At 36.7% G+C, this 19,909-nt stretch overlaps 6 protein-coding genes across 6 annotated transcripts; 4 read left to right on the top strand and 2 right to left on the bottom strand.

Moving 5' to 3' along the window:
* Positions 1–2,123: 2,123 nt before the first annotated feature.
* Positions 2,124–2,935, top strand: PHYBLDRAFT_122737 (hypothetical protein). Its single transcript, XM_018428883.1, has 4 exons — positions 2,124–2,177; positions 2,252–2,384; positions 2,515–2,635; positions 2,697–2,935. Exons 1-4 carry the CDS (start codon positions 2,129–2,131, stop codon positions 2,814–2,816), a joined length of 423 nt encoding a protein of 140 aa, XP_018296058.1. The 5' UTR covers positions 2,124–2,128; the 3' UTR covers positions 2,817–2,935.
* A 143-nt stretch (positions 2,936–3,078) lies between these two features.
* Positions 3,079–5,088, bottom strand: PHYBLDRAFT_57646 (hypothetical protein; the record flags this gene model as incomplete). Its single annotated transcript, XM_018440243.1, has 2 exons — positions 3,079–4,983; positions 5,077–5,088. The coding sequence occupies 2 exons, from the start codon at positions 5,086–5,088 to the stop codon at positions 3,079–3,081; spliced, it is 1,917 nt and encodes a 638-aa protein (XP_018296059.1).
* A 1,398-nt stretch (positions 5,089–6,486) lies between these two features.
* PHYBLDRAFT_180096 (hypothetical protein) lies at positions 6,487–9,088 on the top strand. The gene is made up of 9 exons (XM_018438260.1): positions 6,487–6,780; positions 6,850–6,936; positions 7,037–7,091; positions 7,151–7,221; positions 7,289–7,420; positions 7,530–7,739; positions 7,860–8,360; positions 8,437–8,640; positions 8,762–9,088. The coding sequence occupies exons 4-9, from the start codon at positions 7,186–7,188 to the stop codon at positions 8,942–8,944; spliced, it is 1,266 nt and encodes a 421-aa protein (XP_018296060.1). The 5' UTR covers positions 6,487–6,780; positions 6,850–6,936; positions 7,037–7,091; positions 7,151–7,185; the 3' UTR covers positions 8,945–9,088.
* Positions 9,089–10,109: 1,021 nt separating this feature from the next.
* On the bottom strand, positions 10,110–13,631 carry PHYBLDRAFT_185726 (hypothetical protein; the record flags this gene model as incomplete). Its single annotated transcript, XM_018439129.1, has 6 exons — positions 10,110–10,466; positions 10,544–10,677; positions 10,737–13,219; positions 13,267–13,363; positions 13,551–13,556; positions 13,617–13,631. 6 exons carry the CDS (start codon positions 13,629–13,631, stop codon positions 10,196–10,198), a joined length of 3,006 nt encoding a protein of 1,001 aa, XP_018296061.1. The 3' UTR covers positions 10,110–10,195.
* Positions 13,632–16,082: 2,451 nt separating this feature from the next.
* On the top strand, positions 16,083–17,087 carry PHYBLDRAFT_141882 (hypothetical protein; the record flags this gene model as incomplete). The annotated part of the gene is made up of 3 exons (XM_018430686.1): positions 16,083–16,128; positions 16,488–16,693; positions 16,830–17,087. 3 exons carry the CDS (start codon positions 16,083–16,085, stop codon positions 17,085–17,087), a joined length of 510 nt encoding a protein of 169 aa, XP_018296062.1.
* A 554-nt stretch (positions 17,088–17,641) lies between these two features.
* Positions 17,642–19,866, top strand: PHYBLDRAFT_164906 (hypothetical protein; the record flags this gene model as incomplete). Its single annotated transcript, XM_018435096.1, has 4 exons — positions 17,642–17,669; positions 18,107–18,467; positions 18,955–19,093; positions 19,768–19,866. The coding sequence occupies 4 exons, from the start codon at positions 17,642–17,644 to the stop codon at positions 19,864–19,866; spliced, it is 627 nt and encodes a 208-aa protein (XP_018296063.1).
* Positions 19,867–19,909: the final 43 nt, after the last annotated feature.

Below are 19,909 nucleotides of genomic sequence, written 5' to 3' on the forward strand. Positions count from 1 at the left end.
GAAATTCAATAATAATAATAATAATAATAATAATAATAATAATAATAATAATAATAATAATAATAATAAGACTAATGCTGATACTAAATCTCCTGTTTCTTATACGGCAATTGCTATCGACTTTCTCACTTTCTTTATACATAGACATTGTTTTCGGCTCTGTTTCACATCAAATGGCATGACAAGCCATAGATAGGTAAATAGAATGGACACTGTCCTGCCCCTTGCTTTTTTTTCCAATATTTTTATAATACTCCATTGCCTTGCTTGTACTTACACTACACACTATTTTTGGCTATTGAAGAAAGAACTTCTTCTATCGGCCATTGACAAGACAAGTCGATGGCAGTCTCGACCTTTTCTTCTATTTTTGCTTTACCCAAAGCGTCATGATCGTCAAGTGGCAAAGTATCCATATATATATATTTGTCTATTTGTATGCTTGTATGTTTATATGTTTATATGCTTATTTATGTAATTGGTTACAAAAACATCATCAATAACAACACGAAACATTGTAAAGAAACAATCTCAACCTTCACTTTCGGATCAAGCCTTTATAAAATGATGGCTCAAATAAGGTGTTGTAAAAACCCCAGATATACAAAATGATTATTTTTTGATAATTAGGAGATCCTTGGAGAAAATCCGTTATGCCTGGTTGTCTTCTTTCTCTCTTTCTCTTATGAAAAATAAATAAATACATATTTACCCAAGAAGATCAGAGTGTGGCATAATCTCCATCAAATTAGATACATCTGTGAAAGCTGAAACAATTTTCTGCAAAAATCTTTACATTTGTACTATTTCAAAATAACAATCATAATAATAATAATATTGAAAGACTCAGATTATCATTAGAAAACCATCTACAGCTCTATACCATAACAACCAATTACCATTCAATTGACTGAGGTAGTTTTGCTTTAGTTCTATTCTTTCAAGGAAACTGATGTTTATGGTTCTTTTAGACGGAACCAAGCTTCCTTTGGTGACATTAGAGGTGTACTTTGCTACACAAAGTGACCAAAGCTCTCCCATATTAGAACCTTTATTGTCTTACAAGTTCTTAGCATCACTATATATATATATGTTAGCAAAATGTTGGAATATAAAGGATACTTGAACGCGGGAGCCTGCCGCAGACATTGGTCTTGAGACAATAATAAAAAAAAGTTTAAATCGCAAGTCCTACAACTCGGGCCACATCTCTGCAGTTTTATCCCTTTGTTATTGTTTGCCATTTTCATCAACCTCAAATTAGAGCAGTACTACTGAATACATTATATCTTGTGTTTAACTATTCCTCTCAAGGCATCGGCTCTAGTATTGTTACCCAAGAAAACCATCACATCATTGGCACTGATTAATATTTACAGCTAATTTATATATCCTTTTGCACGACCTCTGATGACGATCTGTGGATTACTAGATTCACACGGTATTTGCATTCGGTTAATATAAAACTAGTTAGACAACGATTGGATAAATTAAGAATCTTAGGACAGGCTACAAGTGTGACACATAACTAGGAGCTACAGAGATATTTGGATCAAGATTATCATCATCTTCTTTGACAAGAATAATGCGTGTACAATGATAACACGTAGAATCACCTCATAATATTACCATTACTTTAAGATAATATATATATATATATATATATATATGATATCTTTGCTGCGGAAAATTCAATTATTTCGCTTTTTATCTGAGTATTATAAGGTATGTAACTAATCTCTAATTGAGTAACCGAGGTTTTCTTTTTATCCATTGTTTCTGTAAAGAAGTATATGCTGTTACAAAGTAATGATAATCCAAGGGTACTATGAACCATATATATATTAATATTTAAGCAGAAACATATGCTTTTGAAATCGTTATAGGCAATGCTTCTGAGAATATAAAAGCAATATTAATTTTTAGATACACTTTTAATAAAAAATTATGTATATAACGGTTTATTCAACAGAAATATTTTTACATGCTTAAAAAAATGCATATCGTCTTTGAAAGTCTGGGACTTGCAGGGAGAAATAGGAACAGTCATATGTGACTTGTAATCACCCCCGTATGAAATGAACAATGCTTTCAAGCTTTACCTGATTCTGTCTCATCCATCAATACCATGAACGCCCTCCGTACCATTGCCAAGCCTTCTCATCAGTCTGTCAAGGGTAGGAGTGAGATCTGTAGAGAAGACGTCAATGAATATAAAAACGGCTAAACCAATATTGTTTCTTGTAATAAGCCCTTGTAACCCAGCGTGCTTTCCACGCCGGCCAGACCTGTTTTACCGGCAAGACTATCACAGCTACTTCCAAGGATTTTGACGAACTTGTGACCAAGGCCAACCATCCTGTTATAGTTGACTTTTACGCCGAGTAAGAATTTATTTTTAGTTCAGTTATATGAGTCAAAGTATCCCGTAAACAATATACTCCGTGCGCAGCCAATATATCCATGAGTATATCATTCTTTTTGACTGACAGTTATATATATAATTTTATTTAGCTGGTGTGGTCCCTGCAAAATGTTGGGTCCCATTCTTACAAAGGTTGTTGCCGAGAACCCCGCAGTTACTTTGGTCAAGATTGATGTTGACGAAAACACTGATATTGCATCCAAGTACAGAGTAAGTATTAACGTTAACAGGGTTGGCTGTATAAATATAATTTTGCTAATTATTCTTCTAGATTGCTGCCCTCCCAACTGTTATGGCATTCAATGGAGACAAGGTTGTAGATCAGTTCGTAGGTATGCGCGGAAAGCCTCAGCTGGAGGAGTTTGTCAAGAAGCATTCTGAACTTGCTTAAAAAATATGTACAATACAATACATGCATTATCCTAGTATTGTCACAACCACAATTAGTTTCCAAAATATTTACATATATAGACGAACAAATATATCTTTTATTATTATTTCAAGAATTATATATAAAAAAAGACAGATAGATGTAGATATATATATAAGGAAGGGGAATGCAATTCTATTTGAATGGTTATTTACACAATAATTATGAATACAAAAAAGTGATATCGAGACAGATCACTTAAAATCTGCTTGTCTGGTTTTTCTTAAACCCAAACATCTTCTTGGTATCTGGCTTCTTTTCTCAAATGCTCTACAAATTGAGCGGCTCCTTCTTCATCATGGTTACCAAAACGTTTGGCAAGTTCAAGAATAGCCTGATGAACATCTTTGGCCATATGCTTGCCATCGCCGCAAACGTACAAATAAGCCTCTTGATTGACCAAAAGGTCCCAAATAAGCTCGGCATTTTCTTCCAACCGATTTTGAACATAGATCTTTTTGCTAGTCTCTCTGGAGAATGCAGTAATCAAGCGTGAATCACCCCCAAGAGTCTTGAACAGGCCATCCCACTCGTCACTGTACAAGAAATCTTCGTCAGACCGACGACAACCAAAGAACAAAAGTGTGGTACCAACGTCGCATCCTTGTTCCTTTTGTTGGACACGCTCACGCACAAATCCACGGAAAGGAGCAACACCAGTACCAGGGCCAATCATGATCACAGGTTTTGCAGCATCATCCGGAAGCTTGAACCCAGAGCGACGAACATGGATAGGAATCTTGACAGCTTTGGTTTCGGGATCACGGTAGAGACCCAAGGGACCACTTGCATAATATTTAGGAAGATGTGTTGCAGCAACTTCATTGTTTAGTAAACAATGGGCAGCCCAAAGATAGTTAGTGTTGACGCCATACACTGATCGATCTGGTGTTCCTTTAGGCTTATACTCCAGGGTAACAATAGTTGCGCTAATATTGTCGGGGCTTTCTGTGGACGAGGAAGATATAGAATAGTAGCGTGGCTGAAGACGATTGAAACATTCGACTAAAACTTCGGGAGGAACAGCACCGAAAGTCAGCGTTTCAGATTCTGCTAGAGTGTATTCGAGTACATCTGCGAGACTACGGGCGGAATCCAATACAACTCGGGCATACTCTTCTTTGTTGCTCACTAGCTTGTTGAGCATAAGTTTGGCCTGAGGAGTAGGGGCGTAAGGAGCAAGTCCAGCCAGGACCTGACGAGAAGGACACTGGTTAATATCAACATAATGTCTAAGCATTGCAATGTAAGTTGTAGGCGAAGGGAAAGGAGACTGTTTGGCTGCATGAATATCTCTGGCTTTGATCGATATGGCTTTGTTTAGCTTGTTCTTTAATCCAAAGAGTCTGGAGGTTTTCTCGACTGCGTCTTCACTGTTTGTTGGCCAGATTCCAAGATGATCACCAGTTTCATAAACAAAGTTGGATCCAGAGATGTCAATTTCCAGGTGGAGACAGTGCCGGTTAGAGTCGTGAATCAGATCCTTGGAAGTAAATGGGGCAAGAAATGGGTTTTTAATGTCAAAGGTAGTTTGATCCCGGTTTCCGAGTTGCCCGTGGTATATATATTCAGGTTCGATTTCTTCTTCTTCCACAATGTATTCGCTCATAATAGAATTGTCTGATGATTCAGAGGCACCGACAGCCTCCTTGATCAAAGGGCAAGCGTGTGTCTCCCACTCGACATAGTGATCCTCTAAAGCATTATCGTCATCGCCTTCACCACGCTCTCCGATACGAGTGGCACCAAGACCTGTCAACTTTTTATCCAAAGCTCGGGAAGCCTCATTAAAGAAGTTATAGGTGCTGTTGCCAAGTCCAAACATCATATAGTGGAGGTTCTTTAGTGGTTTGTCATCCGGAAGACCAGTAAACGTGGGGTAGCTTGAATGCAGGAGATCCCAGAAGGGGAGGGTGCTGTCTGTGGGTTCTCCTTCACCGTATGTAGCTACTACAAATATAGCCAGGCTGTCTTCTGGGAGCTTATCCAAGCACTTCATGTCGCATTGCTCCAGGTCAACCACAAGTGAATCGATACCGTAACGTTTCTTGCACTCTTTGCCTAATCGCTTGGCATATTCTTCTGCATTTCCTGTTTGAGATCCGTAAAAAATGACAACTTTGCGGTCCTATAAATACATAGATTAATATTAAATTAATATAAAGTTCTTATTGTTTAAAACTCTATCTACGCTCCACGTTTTATTAATTTATAAACGTACCTGATTCTCCATTGCGTCCACGAAGTCCAAACCAGATAGTCCAATATCATTGCTTTGCAGGGGTGGATCGACAGACTTTTTGCTTTGCTTTGTTGATCCAAAAAAGTGACTCTTCGCAAGCCAGAGAGCAATTGTGCTCAGACTGGCTAGGCTGACGAGAGCGAGCAAATGTTGGTTATTCAATGAGGCTGATCCGCTTTTCATACTTGAAATTAATAGAATTAAATATGTAAAGAGAGAGAGAAAACCAAAAAAAAATGAAAAAGAAGTAGAACACGAGAAAGCTGTCATTTTTATACGATTGTTTAAATTACCAGCAATTTTTTTGATGCAGCCAAGGGATGTTTCGGGTATGTACGGTTAAGATTAGCCGTCTTATTTTAATGCCAGGAACAACATAGATCCGATACAGAATGTGCAATATAGCAAATGAAGTTAAAACACGGTTCTTAAAAAAAAATCCAACAAACAAATGGCTGATCCGAATACCCATTTGAAGTAGTGAAAGCTCAGCATGATTAAAAAGTAATAGTAATGAAAATGAAAATGTCAAACAAGCAGAGACAGTTATTGGGTTATTGGTTACAGAAAAAAAAACCGACCTTCTTATTTTAAGATATTTTTTTAACTCATTTAAAATGAAACTATTCAAATAGGCAATAATTTTCACCTTTCTTGAAAAGGAAAAAAAGGAAACTCTATTCCAACTCTATAGAACATGTAGATATGCAAAAAAAAACAGCGAACTGTCAAAAAGACAAGCACATAATTTTTAAAGCTTAAAATGATAACAATCTACCATGATTCCTGATGGGTTCCAAAGAAAATTAGATATCGAGACAATTGATGTATAAATTCTATAATCGAATGCAACGAATCAAAAGTGGATACAATAATTATTTTTTATCTTTTTACAAGTTAAAGTAACAGACTCAATATCAAAATCGTCTCTATCACTATAATCGTAAAAAATATCCATGTCTTTATCTTACATACACATTGAAAGAGTTGTTTCTGTAAGTTTGATTTTGATAATCATAGTAAGAAAACATTTGTATTATAGCAGAAACCAATTTTGTACTTCTTCCAAAACGTGGTATACTATCGAACCTATGATGTAGCTATTATTTTAGACACCTTTAATTGTGTTCTGAAAAACAATACTACACTATAGCTGGTAAAAAAAAAGTGAGATAATAATGGTGTAATCTTAAAGGCCTCCCAAAAATAACTTGTTTGAGCATAATTGAAAACTTATGTGTAGAAGCCATGGAAACCAAATCATGGTAGCTTCGAGTCACGTGCCAAGGTGATCTGCGGGGTCAGAAGCTTCAAAGGTAGGAGAGAAAGAGAGAACCCAAGAGGGTGGCTGTGGAGTTAGGCAGACACACAAAGGGACTGGATCACCAAGCTTATTTATGCATACAAATCAACCATCTAAAGAAAAGGCGGCGCACACAATGGAGAACGATCGTGTACATCAGTACAGTCCTCCAGTTGCAGTCTCAGCTTCTACTGCATCTCAATATCGTCACTTTTCTTCTACTGGACCTTTGGCTGCAGGAGGCATTCCGGGACCCCAAGATCTCTTGAACATCAAAGTCGACTTGGAAAACCTCTTGCCTGAAGCGGATGCGAGATTGCGTTTTTTAAGAAAGGATTCGAAATATCTTGAAAGAATTACGAAAATCCGTGATGATAAAAGTAAACTTTGAGGGTTATTTCTAGATGACCGTAATTGAAGGTTGTAGACTAATCTACAACTTTGTATAGATACTCATCCTCAAAGAACATCCCCACCAGGAGCAAACGAAAATAATGTAGGCAATTCAGTGGGAAAACAAGATCAAGCAGCGAATGGTAAGATGGGCTTACCTGTAAGCCAACAATACTATGGCAGTTGTACATTTATAATATTTATATATCTATCTATCTATATATATGGCATACTTCACTTTAGGCAAACATGTAAACTCAAATTCTCCAAAGTCAAAAATCCGTTCTGAGAGAGAAGCGTAGGTCATTGAGTTTAATACAAGTGTAGAGACTGGCTAAAAGAATAAGACTTGGACAGTGCATTGGCTCACTTGCGACGACATCATCGGCGGGATGAATCCAATCGAGCAAAAGAAAACCATGGGAAATGTAAATATCTTGCTACTCATTATCCCAACAATTTCTCTTACATAAAACACTTCTTGCAACAGCACAGCGTCCTGACTCATCTCATGCATTTGGAAAATCTCAAAGAAATAAAGGATCACGCTCTAGATCCCGAAGCATGTCTCCTCTCTCTATGCCTAATTTCCCCAGACCTTCAAAGCAACCACCGAAACCTCATCAAGTAAGTATCTGCTCCTATCAATCTTATGGTTTAGCAAGTAATTTTTGGATTATATTAAATTCATCGCAAAATATGTCTGCCTTTTCTTTCTAATGATATTATTTTGTAGGGCTCAAAGGCTAAAAAGAGAAAGCCAGATTCATATAAATCAGCTAATCAACGTGCTCCTCCACCACCTCCAGAGAGTCGAGTAAAAGAAGATCTTGGATTTGTGGTAGTTAAACCAAAGGATCAAGTGCCTGTTGCCAACTTTTGGGCTGCTGTAGAACCATGCTTTCGTCCATTGGCAGAAGAGGATCGGAACTTTTTATTGGAACAAGTAAGGATACTTACTCTATGTTTGTTAAAACATCTTTTACACTTTATTTTATCTTATTTGCAAAACAAAAAACAAAAAAAAACAAAACGGTATTGTAGGCTAATCACACAATATAAATAGAGTGACAACACTACGCCTTATATTATCCCAACTTTGGGCCGTCCATATAGCGAACTGTGGGCCGAAGAGGATCATAACCTTGTACCTGCCCTAAGTAGATCGCACTCCCCAGCCTTGGGCTCCTCAACAGCAAGCTCTCGCCAGGGTTCGCACGACCACCTAGCAAATGAGACTGGTGCACCCCCAGAACGACTCAAGTACCTCGTCTCCAAACACTCTCTTACTGATGATCATTTGAATACCCAAGATCTGAGCTGTGGTAGTCTAACGGAGCGACTGTTGAGCAGTTTAATCCGAGAAGATATCGTAGATCCTTCTGAAGCCCCGTTTCAACAGGACGCAGATGATGATTTTACGGGAGTGAGCACGGGCGAGAAAGATATAGAAATGCCAGGAAAGACCGTTTTAGAAATTCTGCCTTACCCACCACCAGAGATCGTGGATTTCGAAGAGAGACTGAGGCGAGAGTTACGATATGCTGGACTACTAGGAGAGGATGATGTAAGGTTTACTTTTGAGCCTGTGTATGTGACCCTTATCTGACAAATTTAAATTACTATTCGGAAAATGTACTCAGGTTGATTGGAATTCAAGAGAAGACGATGAAATATGTGCTGAATTGCGCAAGTCCTCTCGTGAATTGAAAGAACAAGTGGCTATGAATACATCCCGAAAAAAGAAACTTCTTGATATTGTGGATCGTCAACTTCAATACGAACAATACCGGCATGTACTGGACACTCTTGACACTCAAGTGGAGCAATGCTACATCAAACGATTCGTAAGTAAAAGAAATAAAGGAAGAAAGAGAAAAGAGAAAAGAGAAAAGAGAGGCCCATTTGCATATTGGAAATATTAATTATTATTATTTTTTATTGTTATTATCATTAAATTATAAACAGAGAACTCAAAAGTCTAAGAAGCGGAAAATGGCTTCCTCATCAAGACCATCTTGTCTATCCGAAAATGCGGTATACGCCATGGAAAAACGGCGAACTTGGATTAATGCTCTTGGTGGTATTTTCAAGGACAAGAACCTTATTATGCCTACCAAATCTATTTATGAAGAGACCGAACAAGGATAGTCAATGTACATTTCTTTATCATTCTTGTTATTATTCTTCACTGTACATGTATTTCATTTATTATTCATCTTCTCCTCTTTTATATTGCAAGGCCTCCTATCCATTTTATTTCTATTATTATTATTTTATATTTATTGATACTACACACAAATAACTTTCTTCTGTAGAGTGGATGTTTGTCATCAGAGATAAGTGCTATTCATTTGTAACCAAAAGGTCAGAAACCTTTATCTTCAGAAGAAAAGGAATTTACCAGTGGCTACTTCATATTCGCCTTTTTATCGCTCATCATTTGACAATCAACTACTCTTAAATATTTTCCTCATCAAATCCATCACAATCCTTACGGCCTCAGATTGAAAACTACATTTTGGGCTCCCATGATCATTGCGATCTCGAGCCAGAAGAATTCTCATCAATGACAGATTGCATCTAATTTTAATATTGTTATTAAAATTTATTGTTTAAACCAAAATATAAATTCTTACGTGTATGATGAGGAAGTAAAAGAGATTGAAAATGGGTAATTTCCAACTTTAGATTACGGTGTTGCTGATTGACTATCAGATGTCTGTTCAAATGGTCACTCATATTTACTCAAGGTAAGCCAAGAGCATCAGAAATTATTCCTCAACTGTGTGTTGCTATTTTTTTTTCTTCACAAGTCAATCAAGTAACTTCAACATAGTCCAAGAGTCGGTATAACCCACGAGCACATTGAATTACGCGCTTCGTGAGTCTATATATACACATTTATATTTATATTGGTACTGTACTGTACTGTACTGTATTTTTTTTTTCTGTTTACAAAAAAAAAATAAAAAAAATTACCAAATACTGGCGCCGATTTAACAAAGAGAAAATATATAAAAGAAAAATCTTTAGCACGAGAGCACTGGGAACTTTTTAAACTTTACTCAGACAGTAGGAGCTTATACACTGACCAATTAATGGCTATATAAAAGTCGGCACTTCGAATTAAAGAAACTCAAAATAATTTTATTGGTTGTAATATGCTTTAAATTTTTTTTAAAAAATACATAGCGGAGTGCGCTACGATACATATGATAGCTGTCCATCTATACTTTTTACTCTAAAGTTATTTTCGAATGCAATACAATTTTTAATGTCTTTGAACTTCTTCCAACAAACAAGACCCCATATTAGATAAAAGTAGGTGTATAATTTATAAGTTTATTATTTTTAAGTGAATGATGCAAGATTTCTAAGAGAAAACAAATCTACTTATATTTATTCCTTTTTCTCCTTGATGACCTTGGTTGGTGGAGAGATCCAGGTTCTAGTGACGAACTTGAGAATTTCATCAAGAATAATAACAGGGAAAGAGATCCAGAGAACAGCCTTCCATTCATCCAAGTTGAGGGGGACAATTACAAAGAGGTTGGTGAAGAAAGGAACGTAGAGGATCATGAAGTGAAGGGCCATTGAAAGAACAATGGAAGCAACCAGATAAGGGTTGGCCCACAATGGAAGTGTAAACAACGATTCGTTCTCACTCAAGCTACAGAACCAAAAAAAAATAACATCAATAATCAATACTTACATAATCCCCTCCTTTAATTCATGTATGTCTATTACCTGTTCATAGCATTGAACATTTCAATAACAACCAAAACTGACAAACTCATGGTAGTAGCCTTCATCGAAAACGTGTTGTTGAACATTTCGCAGCCAATCTCAGGGAAAAGTTCAGCACAGCTGTGGAAGTTTGACTAAAGCATAAAGTAATAAGCAAACTAATCATAAATCACAAATAATCCACAAGACTTACAAGCTGATGGTAAGAGATCTGGGGACCGCCTTGGTAGAACATAAACCACCAAGCATAACCAAAGACAGTAGCAACACCAACATAAACACCAACAACCATGTAACGGAAGAAGAGCCAGCCATCAATAAGAGGTTCATGACCACTACGAGGAGGGCGGCGCATGATATCATTATCGGGAGGATTGAAACCAAGGGCAGTAGCAGGAAGGCCATCAGTGACAAGGTTAACCCACAGGAGCTGGACAGGGATCAAGGCCTCGGGAAGGCCAAGCAATACAGTGAGGAAAATTGAAACAACTTCACCAATGTTTGAGGAAATCAGATAACGGATAAATTGTTTGGTGTTGTTGTAAATACTGCGACCTTCTTCGACAGCCTTTTCAATAGTAGCAAAGTTGTCATCAGCAAGAACCATGTCAGCAGCGAGCTTTGCAACATCAGTACCGCTACCCATAGCAACACCAATATCAGCCTTCTTGAGAGCAGGAGCATCGTTAACACCATCACCAGTCATGGCGACAATTTCACCAAGAGATTGCAAGATTTCAACAAGCTGCTGCTTGTGGGCGGGTTCAGTGCGAGAGAAGAGGTTGGCACGCTTGACAGCCTCCCGCTTTTCGGTCTGGCTGAGAGCATCGAATTCACGACCAGTATAACTCTTGCCTTGGAGATTCTCATCTTCACCAAAGACACCAATCTTACGGCAAATGGCTTCAGCAGTATTCTTGTTGTCACCAGTGATCACAATAACGCGGATACCAGCAGTCTTACACTTTTCGATCGAGAGTCTGACTTCGGGGCGGGGGGGATCCATCATACCAACAAGACCGAGGAAAGTCATGTTGTTTTCATATTTTACAAACGAGGACTGTTCACGCAAATCAAAGGAGTTTGGCTGAATGTTATCGACCTTGGCCATACCGATACAACGCAGGGACAATGATGTACCATATTCAAGAATCTTCTTGTTCAGGACCTCGCGCAAAGCAGGGGTCATGGGGAGGGGAGCAACAGCATCAGCAACAGCTACATAAGCACAGCGATCCAAGATAGATTCGGGGGCACCCTTTACATACAAAGTGTTGTCTGTGCCATCAGAGACAGCAACCGACATGGACTTGCGATCGCGGGTGAATTCAAGAGTAGCCACACGAGTGAACTGGCTGGCAAAGTAATCGTTACAGGCAGTGACACGCTGCTTCTTGGACAGAGAGGAAAGGCCTTGGTTGACAAGAGCATTGTCGGTGCCAAACTTCTCAACAAGGACTTGAAGAGCAGCCTCGGTGGGTTCGCCAATGTTCTGGTGAGCGTCAGTGGTTTCATCGTAAGCGATTCTAGAGTCGTTGCAGAGAGAGCAGACCAAAGCAAGTTCGCGAGCAATAGGGTCGGTAGCCAAGACAGAGGTCAAGGCCTTGTTGGCTTCGTTAACAATGGTTCCGATGGGTGCATAGCTGGTTCCGGAAACCTGGAGTTCATCAAGTCTTCCAGTGCTGTTTCCGACTGTCAGAACACGAGATACACTCATTTGATTAGTGGTTAGGGTGCCGGTTTTGTCGGAGCAGATGACGCTTGTACAGCCAAGAGTTTCAACACTGGGGAGACTACGAACGATTGCGCCACGCTTGGCCATCTTCTTGGTACCAAGAGCAAGACAGGCAGTAATAACAGCAGCCAAACCTTCGGGAATAGCAGCCACAGCCAAAGCTACGGCGATCTTAAAGTAGTAGACAGCACCTTGCATCCAGCCCTTGTGAGATGGATCGTTAAAGTGACGGATGTTGACGAGCCAGACGAGGACGCAAATGACAGTGATAACCTTGGCAAGAGTGTCTCCAAATTCATCGAGCTTGCGCTTAAGAGGAGTCTTTTCAGAGATTTGGGATGAGATAGAGTGGTGGATGTCACCAATGGCAGTGGCAGATCCGGTTTGGACGACGATGGCGCGTGCTTTACCGAGGACACAGGTGGTGCCAGAGAAGACCATGTTGATCTGATCTTGCTTGACGGCGCCTGCATCTCTTATAGCTTCGGTCTCCTTGTTAACACTCACAGACTCTCCAGTAAGTAAAGCCTGGTCAATACGCAAAACTGTTGACTGGATCGACAATACACGAGCATCTGCTGGTACTTTATCACCCACTGCAATATCAATAATATCTCCCGGTACTAATTCCTCAGCTCTCACACGACGCAACTGTCCATCACGGACTACCTTGGCTTCATCGGGAGAGTATTCTTTGAGAGCGTCAATGGCCTTTTCAGCGCTAGATTCTTGGAGAACACCAACGGTGGCATTGGCAATCAAGATCAACAAGATCACCATCGGTTCCACAAATGCAGTTGATGCTGCTCCTTCTTCATGCTCTTCGAATAAGGCGAGTATAAATGAGATGACGGCGGCTGAAAGCAGGATCAGTACAAGCTGATCCTGGAATTGTTCGAGGATCAGCTTCCACAAGGGTGTTGATTCTTCTTCGGGTAGTTCTAGAGATAAGACAATAAGCGATCGTTCGCGCAGTTTTTAGAATTACCATTTTTTCCGTATTTCTTTTGTTGTTCAATTGCCTGTGCATTAGTCAACCCCTCTTGAGGGGTGACTTGGAAGAAAGCACAGACTTCTTCCGGTGTCTTTACGAATGAATTGTTCATCACTCAAAGAAACCATTGCTCCACGTTTACGCAGAGGTAATGAATATAGGCTAATAATTGAATCACCGACGTGGTCACACATTGCACCATGCCGCACCCCAACTCAAGTTTGGAGAGGTGTGCTTTGTTTCCCAGAAGGGTTTTCCTTTTCTTTAAAATGGCTTACTAGATTCTACAGTAAATTTGACAATAGAAAATCATATAATATTATGTCTTTCCTTTGTATTCTTACTCTCTTTGTTGGCATTACCTTAAAATAAACAAAACGAGAAAAGGAGAAATGACTATGTGGTGGAGCGTGATTTGTTGGTTCATTTCTCTCTCAGCTCACAATCGACTGTAATCTCTCTCTCAAACCTTTTTTTATTTATTTATTTTTCAATGGCGCCCATTAGTAACCTTACGTAACATTACGACAATTCTTTTTGAATAATTGGTATATAGTTTTATTTTTTATTTCAAAAGATAATAATATATGATGAGGCGAGTTTCAATAAATAGCACAGTTCCGCTAATTAATACACACACACACAAGTATATATATATATATATATATATATACATTATCAATGCTAGCTGTTATTGTACAAGCAATAACTAAACCCCCTCATACTATCCTTGGTACAACTTGTGCTGCAGGTGTTGTACAAATGATTTTGTGAACAATAAATGCTTAGCGAAAGAGATCAGTTAGTGGGTCAATATTCTGTCAAAAAGGATAATAAAGCATTAACGTATAGACCTAATATATATAAACACAATGAATATAAATACTAATAATCTAGACATGAATGGTCCTCAAACTCACCAGTCAAGATATATATATATATATAAAGGAAGCGATAATAAAATATGTCCCTCGTTTATATCACATTATATTCTGCAGATTCAAACATTAGTATCAGTATTTTGGTGTATGTATAGGTATGTGAGCATAAAATAAATGTACAAGTTGTTGGATCAAATCTATATATAAAGAAAAAGGTGATCCATGTATCCAGAGCTATTAGATGCTTTGGTTCTTTTGAGGCTTGTATCAATAATAATTAAAGTTACTAGACTATTATATATATTTTTAATTGCTGCGATGCCATTAATTCTAAAGTATTCAACATCTGACCAAGTATTATAGACTTTGTATATTTTCCAAAGAAAGGAGCAATAAAAAAAAAGAAGACAAACATTAAACGGCCAGTTGTCTTCCCAAGCCATTTTCGAGAATATGATTATATAAAACAAAGCGATAATATTCCTCGCTCTTTATTCTTCTTAAAGGCTCACCAATTAAATCATATATATTATTATTTTTTGGAAAAGCAGAATATGACACTATATATCATGACTGAACTTACAACCATGTAAAATACCGGGTCTATAAAGAATATATATGTCATGATGCTTTCTGCAAACTTTGGCGATCTCATGTACGTACTGTTCACACATACGCATACACATACATACACACGAGCGCACGTACACACATCAATTAAGCAGGGATAGGTCAACTAGCAAGATATTGCTGGTAATCCATTTTAATTATACTCCAATCATAAAAAAAATTCTTGGCATTTTAATACAAGAATATACTTTCAAGTACTAACATGACATTCAGATAAAAACTCGCAATACTTTGGCTAGGTTATATATCAGTAGATGTCTATAAACCCAACGAATAGGCTCTTCAGTCTATAAAAAAATTAGCTTTTGCTAATGAGATGGGTGGTTCATCTTTATCCATATTTGGTCCGTGTAACATTAATTTAGTATCCGCCAAAAATACCTCTCGAAACCATAATTTCCCCACCATGCTTTTTTGTATCTTCCGAAAGTCGACTGGGTAGAACATTGCTGAGTAATCAGGTCTACTTTACTCAATAGTCGATCTTATAGAGGATATAGAGTACATAAAATAGAGGGAGTCAGAAGTATCCCTCTAAACACGTCTGTAAAATACACAAAAAAATAACAGTATTATGTGCGTGTGTATTACGGATGCCAAGATTCTCCTTGATATGTGTCTCTCTTTAGCTTGTTTTATTTTGGAAATAAGGATATTTCTTTTCATCTTTCAATGGTACTCCTAAAAAAAATATTCTTTTTTGTTATAGGCACAGAACAAAACAGCTAGACTTCAACCTATTTCTTAATTATACGCTCCAAAATAGGGCGGTTCAATAGTCTCATAAACTTTTTTTTTATTAGATTTACACTTTTTAGTTTGAATAACGTCCAATAATATCAGATTATTTGTCTTTAAAATCTCTGAGTACCCTACTTTTAATTTTATTTTTAATTCTTGTAATTCCACTGCCATTATAAATATTAAAATATCTCTTTGTAAAATGTAATCGCTTTTTTTTTGTAAAGAAAAGGCATCAATAAGAAAAGCGTGATTCGTTTTGAGAAAATTTGGTGAATAAATTCATAAAAGTCATATGTATATGTCACCAAGTCATTGCGAATCGAAAGATCTCTTGAAAGAATATATGATAATTGGATATGGTGTTTATGTTAAATAACAATGCTTATACTGCGTAAAAATATATCTCTTTCACCGTTAATAAAATAGTTGAGATAGACATATCGTTATTAATATTAGAATTTAAAAAAATAGAACATAGAAAATATAAATGGCCAATATTACTTTTTTAATCTTTCAAACGCTTTTGCAAGCATGAGCTCTCGAATAAGTATTATCATGTCTATGGTCGTGACTAACGCAAAGTTGGTTGATCCAATACACAGTATTCATTTATCAATATTGTTCCGTTGGGTCCAGCCGACCAAAAATTACTAGTATAAATATCAATAATATATCTCTCAATAGACCTTAACTTTCACAAGTTCAACTCTTCATTCTATTTCCTAAAGTCTATTTTCATAAACCAGCATCATTACATTTTCAAAGCCTATTCGACGTTAAAATATGTTTGCAAATATATACAGCTTATATACACAGATATAGCTCATACTAATAAAACAGAATACAGCTTGAAAAAAAGCCTTAAATCCATGAAACACTGCAACAAAGATGATGTTAATGAAGGACTTTCACCTGAAGAACTTTAAGTAGCTTGGCTGACTTATGAAACCAATTATACAGAATGGACGACCGACGATTCCAAAGGAAAATCAAAAGAAGCATTGTACTCATCTGTAAGAGTATCATTTCTTGAGTATGGAATAGCCACTCGAAATAATAACGACATTCGTGCAAAAATTCAGAACTTTCGAGACAAATTCCAAGACACATACAAATTTCTTCACAACACAGGGGAGGGAATTAAAGAGACCACGTTTTCTGATGATGTATCAGAAGCAAATATTAAATCGATAATACAAGGTATATATCCATATACTAAAAATAAAGGAAGAATTAATATATGGAATACTCTGATACAAATAAAGTCAAAAAATATTCAAGTATTACTATAACTTGTATGAGGCCATGCATTCCAGGCCATCAGCCATCCCTCCTGCTGAGATGATCTCAGAGAGCAACACAGATGTCGAAACAATACTACTTTCATATGCTCCTTCTGGTGTTGGTGCGTTGAAAGAAGTAACCCCGCAAGAAGAAGAGGAAACTAGTCGGTTATTAATGGAAGAATTTAAGCCAGAACGAAAAAGCCGTATATCCATTGCATTCTCCTCTGCCACACAGAATCCAAAAAAAAAGAAGAAAAGTCCGGTGCACCATTGATGATGCATTCAATAATATAATCCGCCAGACAAGTGATATAGAGAAAGGACGAAGAGAGCAGATGTATCTTGAGAAGAAAAGGCTAGAGATTGAAAGAAAACGACTAGAGGATATAATTTAATAATATAAACATGTATTTTCAACAAAACTAAAGCAGATTAAATAAAAAAAAAAGCAATTTATTTAAAAACAATTGCCTTTATTTTATCTCGTCTAGCTCTATAAGATCTCTGTACTAAAAAATATATATTATCATTTTTTTGTACCCATGATAGGTATAGTAGCATCATTACTTTGAGTGTAATTAATGTCAATGCTATGGTGTGTTCGGGGATAAATATCTAAGTTTTTAGGTGATTTTCAAAGTTCCATGACTTTTGCTACAGGCAAGTTATTGAGAATTGCTTAAACATGTTTTATAGGGAAGACTCTTCCGAATAACTCTTGTTTAAAAGATTCTCAAAACAAGGCTTGAATAAAAAGTCATGGACCTTCAAAGTCAAGAGGTATCAATAGAAAATAGTGGAGTTTCAGCTTTTTTTTTTAATATTGAAATGAAAAAGAGAGTCACTATAGCAACAGGTACATTTCAATGTTCCTAAGAAAGATGGTTGTGTAATGTAAAATACTATTTTTTCGATTTTCTTTCTATATATATCGGGAATTGAATATTTTACTATCGGAGTTTTCTTGGGGTAAAATTGAAAAGATTTCAAAACTTTGATGTTTATACTCGAACACACCATATCATAATTTTGATTTATAAGTAGGCTGTGAAGAACATAACAGCATCTAATTCATATACCAATCTTGAAGCAACAGGTGCATGACTTATTAATATACGGATATCCTTCAGCGACTCAAAACGTGCATTACCAATAGTGATAGAATGCTCAATACGGACTCAGGCAAAAGCATGTTTCTTGTCAAAACCTTCATTGTCAGATATGATCATTGCTGAAATACAATAGAAAGAGTTTGTTGATCAATATTTGTATATAAATTGAACAAATTGCTAGTATATAAACATACCACGAATCTTTATCATTCGTGTAATATTTCCAACAAATTCACCATTATCGTAATTAAATCGAGACTGACAAGGAAGGGAGATTTTGTTCATTCTGAGCTCTTGTCTGAATCTATCACCTTCCAGCTCATTCATCAACCACCCCACTCTGCTTGGGGCACTGGGTATATGGCTTCTTGTACCCAAATAAATTTACTAACTAATAGCCTGGTACATGTCAATCTCAGGAATGTTATTAGCAACATTTTATTCAAAATATTCGCCAAGAACTCTATGTTCAATCAAGCTTTGGGTGATTCTGTCTTTGATAGACTTAAGTATAGCGGCTTCTTTCGACCCTATCAGACATGGTAATAGTGTGATATAAAATCAAGATGATAGGTTTAAAAAAAACAATAATAATCAGACTTAAGCAAAGATGTATATAAAGGTCTAGAAGTCTTTTAATCTTTTCTTTTTAATTTCTATAGATTAATTTCAGCCAATAATTTTTGTAATTTAAGCTCATACAAGTATAAGATTTCTGAGACGGTTGAGCACCCTCTATTCTGCCATATTTTTGATATGAAAAGAAAAACAAACTGTCGCATTTACCAGAGTATATATATCATCACTAAGAAAAAGGAGGCACAGAACACTCGATTTTACAGTAGTGCTAGTGATAATCCAGTAATTACGCTTTTCTTTACTCTTATCACGATATTAAACCTTGGCTGTAATACATTGGATTAATGAGCTGGGATAATTGTCCAGGCTTGAAGCGGGTTGGTGAACCGGGATAGAAGCGGTGTCAATTTTTTTGTTGCATCTGGTTCACAATACGGTTAATTACCATAGGGATATTCAAGAGGATTTTATGACCCATTTTCAATGGTTTTTTTTGGCCCAAATTGCTAAAAGTTCGCACACACTCTCTCTCTGTATTCTCAATGTCTCTTTGGTCTGCGATGTAGTCCGGCCTATCTTATTCACCAAAGTAAATCTGTCAAAAAAGCTTTGAAAATTTTAATTGATAAGGAGGCCAAGTGTTGATCTGTCTAATTGAATTCAGAGGAAAAAGTCATTAACCTAACCTAACCTAACCAAATAAATAAATAAATAAAAATAAAGATCTGATCGAGAATAATTAGTGTTGCCACGTTTAATTTACATTTTGAATGAAATACTAGTTGTATCATTAAAAGACATTGTAAGATTCGACTGTTTCCTAGATTTACATTCTGTGTGAGAAAACGCCAGAATTTAGACATATTTAATATACTTTTGGTTTTTCCAAAGCTTCAAATAATCAAAGTCTTGTATATAAGCGTTACAAGACCCAAACTTGTTATAAATATATATATACAAAAAAAGTTTTATATCAAACCGCTATATGTGTATTATATGAGTCAAAAGGCAATAGCGGTTTTTTCCAAAGAATAAAAGGAAGGAAGGAAAGCAAGAGACAAAATATAGATCCCTTGCATCTCCTCTACCCCTTTTTCTTCTTCCTTCCTTCTATTTTCCTTCTCATTGTTATATAATATGTCTTTGTATTAGAAGTGCAAAAAAACCCTATTCAAGATTTGTAAAGAGAGAGAGAGAGTTTGTTGCTAATATTAAGAAAAATGAATTCGATATTTTACCCCCAAACTTTCATCTTATTGACAGAACATCAAAAACAATAAAGATAAAGCGCTCCAATTAGGTGTTCGAGTAAAGGAGAATCAAAAGGAGACAAGTGCTGGTGGTATTATAATTACACGCTGATTTCTCTTATTTTCTCTCTCTCTTAAAAACCATCAAATATTCT

This window comes from Phycomyces blakesleeanus (assembly GCF_001638985.1).
Source record: "Phycomyces blakesleeanus NRRL 1555(-) unplaced genomic scaffold PHYBLscaffold_4, whole genome shotgun sequence".
NCBI lineage: Eukaryota > Fungi > Mucoromycota > Mucoromycetes > Mucorales > Phycomycetaceae > Phycomyces > Phycomyces blakesleeanus.

Excerpts from the sequence above, each read along its gene's own strand:
- PHYBLDRAFT_122737 (XM_018428883.1), top strand. The coding sequence starts at position 2,129 with ATGAACGCCCTCCGTACCATTGCCAAGCCTTCTCATCAGTCTGTCAAG. Across the intron at positions 2,178-2,251 it reads TTCTCATCAGTCTGTCAAGG|CCCTTGTAACCCAGCGTGCT; the intron begins GTAGGAGTGAGA and ends TCTTGTAATAAG. Across the intron at positions 2,636-2,696 it reads ATATTGCATCCAAGTACAGA|ATTGCTGCCCTCCCAACTGT; the intron begins GTAAGTATTAAC and ends TTATTCTTCTAG.
- PHYBLDRAFT_180096 (XM_018438260.1), top strand. The coding sequence starts at position 7,186 with ATGAATCCAATCGAGCAAAAGAAAACCATGGGAAAT. Across the intron at positions 8,361-8,436 it reads GACTACTAGGAGAGGATGAT|GTTGATTGGAATTCAAGAGA; the intron begins GTAAGGTTTACT and ends AAATGTACTCAG. Across the intron at positions 8,641-8,761 it reads AATGCTACATCAAACGATTC|AGAACTCAAAAGTCTAAGAA; the intron begins GTAAGTAAAAGA and ends AATTATAAACAG.